Genomic DNA, 7,037 nt, shown 5'->3' on the forward strand with positions numbered 1-7,037 from the left:
ACATAACTAGTACTGCCTTTGTTGCCTCCATTACATGACTAGTACTTTTAGTGTGATTGATCACTCAGTAGTGTACCCCATTGTACATATGTAATATTTTTGTTCCTTTAATATATATGCAGGAGCCTTCCTACTGTTTCCATGGTCAAAAAAAAAAAACTGGATCCCGAGAAAAGATGGACCGAAATCGGCCATGTTTAAGAGACGATCAAGACTTCGGTGGGTAAACCAACTTATGACACCGGGCACTAATGCATGGGATGTATAGCTTATTAAGCAAATCTTCCAACCTTTTGACATGGATGTAATATGTAACATCAAACTGCCTACTTCGGATGCCGTGGACTGTATGGCATGGCGCTTTGAAAAGACTGGGAAATTTAAGGTCCGTAGCGCCTACAAGCTAGCAACAAGCATCAAGGGTGGAGATCTCCAGGTGGCTTCAGATCGGGCCCTATGGGATTCTATTTGGGGGGTTGAGGTGTCAGAAAAGATAAGAATCTTCGGGTGAATAGTCTACAAAGTCTCTTGCTACAAACCACGTGACACATGGGTTAAGCAATCCAAACTATTAAAAAAAAGTCTCCTATTACAAAGCAAAACTGATGCAAAAGAACAATTGTTACGGATGATGTTTGCCAAGTGTGCGGCAACACCGTCGAGGATGAACATCACGCTGTCATTGAGTGCACAAAGGGTATAACACTTCGTAGGTTATGAGGGAGGTTTGGAGCTTACTAGAGGGGAGCAAATTCGGGAACACAAATTGGTTATGAATTCCACAAGAGCAGTACTCCCTCCGATCTATAATAAGTGTCGTGGTTTTAGTTCAACTTAACTGAAACCATGACACTTATTATGATGGACCGAAGTTTTTTCTTCTGAATATGTTAGGCGGGAAATGAAGCTATCAACATAACAGCAGACTGATGGACTTTTAACGTCCTCTACACGCTGTTTATGATAAATATATACAAGGTCAAGTCATCGGGTGCAATTAAGTTGCCGTGGAAGTCATGCACCCACAACAAGCGGATTCGTCAATATTTCTAGAACTTTTTTTTGCGAATAAATATTTCTAGGACTCTTGTGCAGATATTCTTTTTCCCGGACGCATTTAGAAAATATACAGAGGAATCAAACTTGAGGCAAATGCAAAGAAGAAGAAAAAATTGAACCGATTGTGTGGTGGAAATCTTCCATACACGTCCAAAATTTCGCACCGGAGTACTACTATTTACGTCCACAGTGGCTTGCCAAATTTAATTAGTAACGTGGAAGATTCATGGAAATTTTGTGTGTGAAAACGTCAAATTTCCACGTTACCGAGCAATGTAAAACAACTATAAATACACACTTCAGACCAAACTCTACTAGCACACACAGTGGCATCACTAACACACAACAATGGCATCCCTAGCAGCCGCTTCCCGTGTCGTGCTGCACACCCTCCCTCTTTTTCTCCTCGTTGCCGGCACCCACGCCGCCACGTTCACCATCACCAACAAGTGCCAATTCACCGTGTGGGCGGCCGCCGTGCCGTCCGGCGGTGGCAAGCAGCTGGACCCCGGGGCGCAGCCATGGAGCATCGAGGTGCCGGCGGGCACGACCGGCGGGCGCGTGTGGGCGCGCACGGGGTGCAACTTCGACGGGAGCGGCAACGGGCAGTGCCAGACGGGGGATTGCGGCGGCGTGCTGCAGTGCACGGGGTACGGGCAGGCACCCAACACGCTGGCCGAGTTTGGGCTGAACGGCTTCAACAACCTCGACTTCTTCGACATCTCCCTCGTCGACGGCTTCAATGTGCCCATGGACTTCCTGCCGGCGGACGGCACCGCCGGGTGCGCCAAGGGCGGGTCGCGGTGCGGCGCTGACATCACGTCGCAGTGCCCGTCCGAGCTCCGTGCACCCGGCGGGTGCAACAACGCGTGCACGGTGTTCAAGAAGGATGAGTACTGCTGCACTGGCACGGCAGCAGACAACTGCGGGCCGACCGACTACTCCAAGTTCTTCAAGGGGCAGTGCCCGGACGCGTACAGCTACCCCAAGGATGACGCCTCCAGCACCTTCACTTGCCCCGGAGGCACCAACTACCAGGTCGTCTTCTGCCCATGATCACGACCAACCTTATATATCCGGTTAAATCTCAGTCGACTGAGATTTAGCAATCCCGTATCATATATGTACCGAGAAATAGTAAGTTACCATATGTGTAATGTTACTTGGCGATACGACATGTGAACATTGATCATGACATTCACATGCACGATCCATTGTAAAAGCCTGGGAATAGGTGAGTTGTGCAAGAATAAACTGCTCTTGGAGCAAGACACACATGATAATAATGTTATTTTAGCAATAGCAATACCACCATGGACTATAAAAATTGAGCTGGAAAGAGAGAAACAAAAAAAGAAAAGGTTTATCTTCTCTTAGCTAAGATGATTTATTAATACTAAAGATATAATATTTTCTTTATTGTATGATATTTCCTCTCTTATTGACTTGTTTTCTAGTTAATTCCATTACCCCATAAATTTAGTACTATGTTACTGAAGATAATATACGTTATCTCTCTAAATGAGGTGGGATATAAATCCAACAAATTCATTCATTCAAATATAAAGAAGGCGTCGTCATAAACTCGTGAAACACTCTAGCGAGAGCGGTGGCGACCTGAGGGCGAGAGGCCATGGCGGCGGCGCTGCCGCCGGCCAAGTGCCGGGGGCATGGAGAGAGGTTGGATGCTGGTGAGTTGGGTGGCCATTCCTTCGTGGACTGGAGCATCTTCAAGCGGAGGGGGAGGGAGATCCTTCGACGGGCGCAAGATCGTGAGCTGTGTTTGCGGCGGATGAAGGCCAAAGCAGATGCTTTCTTCAATTCGTCTCCAACTCAAGAGAAAATCAAAGGAGGAGGGGAGGGGATTGCTCCAACGACTTCATTGGGAGGGGAATCCGGCCTTGATCCCGCCTTCAGAGATGTAAATCGGGGGAATAAAGGTCAGTTTTGCCCGTCAGTTTCCCTTGGTATTACTTCAGATTTGAAGATTAATGGAAACGGACAGCGGGGTATGAGTAATTGGGATGATAATTTTGGTGATTTGGATGTGGAATTTGGGGAAGACAAACTGTATTTCAGGAGAGGGATCAAAGGGACTTTTCACAAACCTGTTCTTGCCGCTGTTCGCCCGCTCTCTGTTTCTGTCTCTGTGTTTCAGGAACCTATGGGTGACCAAGGAGGGAAAAGTATGGAGGTGAACGGCATTGGGGCCGGTCAGGAGACTCGTCTAGACTCGCCTTCTCCGGCTGCGGGTCTCCCTGTTGCGGGTGCCTCCGATCATGCTGGCCATGGGTTGACAGTCTCGCCTCCTTCAGTCCCTGATGTTCAGGGAGCGCGGGCGGCTCCTGCTATGTTCCAAGGGACGGCGGTGGTGGGAGGGCCGTGGGGCTTGGTCCTCTCCGTCATGCCTTCGGCCTCCGTTGGCTTTGCATCAGCGGCGGCGGATCCTCCATTGCTTCGGAGGGCAGGCAAGAGCAAGATGTTCGTGGGTCAAAGAACTGGCCACCGTCCGATCGTCATCGACATGGAGGCTGCCCTGCGTGCGGTGGCGGGGAAACTCCGGTGGCTCGTGTGCTGTCGCCGTACCCGATCGACCCCAAGGCAGTCGTCGGCGACCTCCGTGGCCCATGGAAGTTGCGTGGCAGTGCAGTGGCTCAGAGGGTCGATTGCAAGGACGGCCGGTTCGTCATCACTTTCTCGGATGAGGGAGACCTGAAGCATGTTCTCCGTGCTGGCCCGTGGCACTTCAGGAACAACACCATGCTGATCGCGGCGCTCGACGGGTTGGTCGACCCCGTGGATGTGTGCCTGGATTCGTTCCTGATTTGGGTACAAATCCATGGCCTTCCGGTGCCGCTCAAAACTGAAGCTGTGGGCTGGGCTCTTGGGGACCAGCTGGGTGAGGTGAAGGCAGTGGCACACCAAGACAATCAGATTGTTGGTGAGCATCTTCGGGTTCATATCCTCCATAAGGTGGTTGAGCCGCTAAGGAAGACCGTCGAGTTCACTCCCTTTGGTAAATCTGAGGAAATAAGCTCCAATGTAAAATATGAGAAGTTGCCTAATTTTTGCTTGTGCTGTGGTATGGTGGGTCACATGACGGCCAAGAATTGCAGCATTTCGGCCGAGCTTCGCAAGGCGATCTATTCCATCGAGCTCAAAGCGCCGTCATGGGGTGGGCCGTTTCGGCGGCACATTGACTTCTGGGGCCTTCCGGGTGCCCGGGAAGATGAATAGGACACACAGAAGGCCAAGCTACCGGACAAGATGATCTCTGTGGTGGCTACGGCGGTCAAGAACCTGTCTGCGGCTGCTGCTCCGGTGGTGTCTGTGGCTCCTTTCGGGAAGGCGGTGGGTTCCACGACGGTCGTTGACCCGGGGCTGCGTGTGCTTGGCATATCCCAGGAAGGGAGGTCGGTGCTTGCTGGTTCTGGGTCCAATGGACAGCTTCAGCAGGTGGTGCCCGAGCAGGCACTTGTCTTTGGGGATGCCTCTGCTTTGGCTGGGGGGGGGGGGGGGGCGTTTTGGACGGCCAGCTTGCCCAAGGCGCATCCCTCTTCATCAACACGGGAACTCCAGGGGCGCCGCCTGCGGTGGCTACCGCTGGTAGCGGGCTTGGGGTGCATTCCTACATCATGCCTGGTGCACCCTGGGCGTCCAAGGAGGGGCTAGTTGAAGCTCCTACCGAGGTGGTGTTGTCGGGTGTGAAGGCCCCGGCTACTTCTGTTGCAGCTGCGCCGTCTATGGATGATCAGGTCCAGGTTCCAGGAGAGGTGTAGACCGGCGACTCCAACCTTTCTGCACCTTCTAGGCTGCTGCCGGGGGGCCGGTGGTGGGTTCAATGCTGGCGGCCCATGGAGGACAGTGTCTTTGCGTCGACGCAAAGGGAGTGGAGACCATTTGGGGTCGCCGGAAGCGCGTCCACAGAGAAGAGCGCGAGGAGCATGCTGTGGTGCAGTACGCCGGTGTCAAGCATGCCATGTTTGGTGTGCCTACCCCACCGAATAGTGGCAACGAGCTCTCCAGCCGCAAGGCCGCGTTCGTCGGCATCCTCGAGAATACGGTGCTGTCTAAGAGGCGGTTCCTGGATGACCAAGACTTCATCATCAACATGAATAGCACTAGTTTTGAGAGTGTAGAATTTTCTTCTTGTAAGAGAGCTTGTGTTGAGAGAGTTGAGGCTGTGATAGGTGTACATGGGGTAGTCACTCATGTTACTAAGGAAGTGGATGGGGGAGAGGAAGTGTATCAGGAAAAAAAGAGAGAATCTGTAGGTGAGGGGAGAGCTATTGGTGAGGCTGCTAACGAAGCTACCGACCATGGGGCTGTCGGTCAACTGACGGGCGCGGATGTGAGCGCCCGTCAGGAGCCATGAAAATCCTGAGTTGGAACTGTCGGGGGCTGGGTCAACCCCGCACAGTTCAAGAGCTTGTGTGTCTCTCTAAGACGCACCAACCCAATGTTATCTTCCTTTCAGAGACTAGAAAAAATAAAGAATATGTTGAAGGTTTGCGTTATCGGTTGGGTATGAAAAATGTGTTCTCCTTTTCAGCTCAAGGGAAAGGTGGAGGCCTTGCTGTGTTCTGGGATGATTCTTATAATCTGGAGTTGAATAAGTTTGGGGAGCATTTCATTGATATGTATATTTTTTCTAGCAATGGTGCAAAATGGAGAAGCACTTTTGTCTATGGAGAAGCCAAGGCAAGTCAAAGGTATGTAATGTGGGAACTTTTGCGTAGAATTAAACCCCTTGGTTCGGGACCGTGGTTTTTGGTTGGGGATTTCAATGAAGCGATGTGGCAGAATGAACATTTTTCTCGGCATAAGAGGTCGTCTTCCATGATGGCTAATTTTAGGAGTGTTCTTTCTGATTGTAATCTCTTTGACTTGGGATTTCATGGTGTTCCTTGGACCTATAATAACAAGCAAGAGGGCAACAAAAATGTCAAAGTGAGACTAGACCGGGCTGTTGCGTGTCCCCAATGGTCTGCTTTGTTTCCAGATTGCAAGGTGTCTCATATTATCAGTTCAAGGTCTGGTCATTGTCCTCTGCTGATTCAATTATTGGGGTCTCCCCGTGTTGGCAAAATTGTTAAACAGCTTAGATACGAGGCTTATTGGGAGAGGGAAGGGGTGGTTCTAGAGGAGCAAATTAAATCTTGTTGGAATGACGGCACACATAATGAGGATTTGAAGGATGTGACCATGAATCTGAAGAGAATGCTTGGAAAATTGCATGAGTGGAGTAGCACTTATATTGGATATCTACCCAGGAAACTTGATTTGGCGAGGAAAAGACTAAATAGTCTTTACAATAGAAATGATACTGCAGCCTTGGTTGAAAGGAAGGCGATTCTTAAAGAAATGGATGAGCTCCTTTATAAAGAAGAAATTTTATGGAAGCAAAGATCACGGATTGATAAAATTAAACGGGGGGATAGGAACACAAAATTCTTCAGATCTAAGGCTACATGGAGAGCTAAGAAAAATAATATTTCGAGCTTGAGAAGGAATGATGGCACGGTTACAGAGAATGTGGCAGAGATCCATAATATCACTAACTCTTTTTTCAAGGATCTATACACATGTGATGGTACGGTTGATCCTTCTCTGATCATTCCCCTCGTCAAGCCGCTTGTGAGTGAGGATATGAATGTTGATATTTGTAAACCGTTCACGGACCAAGAGATTAGCGACACTCTCTTTCAAATTGGCCCACTTAAAGCTCCGGGTCCTGATGGTTTTCCAGCAAGGTTCTTTCAAAGGAATTGGGGAGTGCTGAAGGAGGATATTATTCGTGCGGTTAAAAAGTTTTTTCATACGGGGACAATGCCGGAGGGCGTAAACGATACGGTGATTGTTCTTATTCCTAAGGTGAAAAATCCCCAATCAATCAAAGACTTCCGTCCTATCAGTCTGTGTAATGTTATTTATAAAATCATATCAAAGTGCCTTGTGAACAGACTGAGACCGCATCT

At 49.6% G+C, this 7,037-nt stretch overlaps 2 protein-coding genes across 2 annotated transcripts; both read left to right on the plus strand.

Moving 5' to 3' along the window:
* Positions 1-1,360: 1,360 nt before the first annotated feature.
* LOC125550225 (alpha-amylase/trypsin inhibitor-like) lies at positions 1,361-2,334 on the plus strand. The gene has a single exon (XM_087517465.1). The coding sequence runs from the start codon at positions 1,408-1,410 to the stop codon at positions 2,113-2,115; it is 708 nt and encodes a 235-aa protein (XP_087373591.1). The 5' UTR covers positions 1,361-1,407; the 3' UTR covers positions 2,116-2,334.
* A 228-nt stretch (positions 2,335-2,562) lies between these two features.
* LOC147974412 (uncharacterized) lies at positions 2,563-5,592 on the plus strand. Its single transcript, XM_087517464.1, has one exon. It carries the CDS (start codon positions 2,693-2,695, stop codon positions 3,773-3,775), a length of 1,083 nt encoding a protein of 360 aa, XP_087373590.1. The 5' UTR covers positions 2,563-2,692; the 3' UTR covers positions 3,776-5,592.
* Positions 5,593-7,037: the final 1,445 nt, after the last annotated feature.

This window comes from Triticum urartu, chromosome 4A, assembly GCF_056163025.1.
Source record: "Triticum urartu cultivar PI428250 chromosome 4A, HENAU_Tu73, whole genome shotgun sequence".
In the NCBI taxonomy this organism is placed as follows: domain Eukaryota; kingdom Viridiplantae; phylum Streptophyta; class Magnoliopsida; order Poales; family Poaceae; genus Triticum; species Triticum urartu.

Excerpts from the sequence above, each read along its gene's own strand:
- LOC147974412 (XM_087517464.1), top strand. The coding sequence starts at position 2,693 with ATGGCGGCGGCGCTGCCGCCGGCCAAGTGCCGGGGGCATGGAGAGAGG.
- LOC125550225 (XM_087517465.1), top strand. The coding sequence starts at position 1,408 with ATGGCATCCCTAGCAGCCGCTTCCCGTGTCGTGCTGCACACCCTCCCT.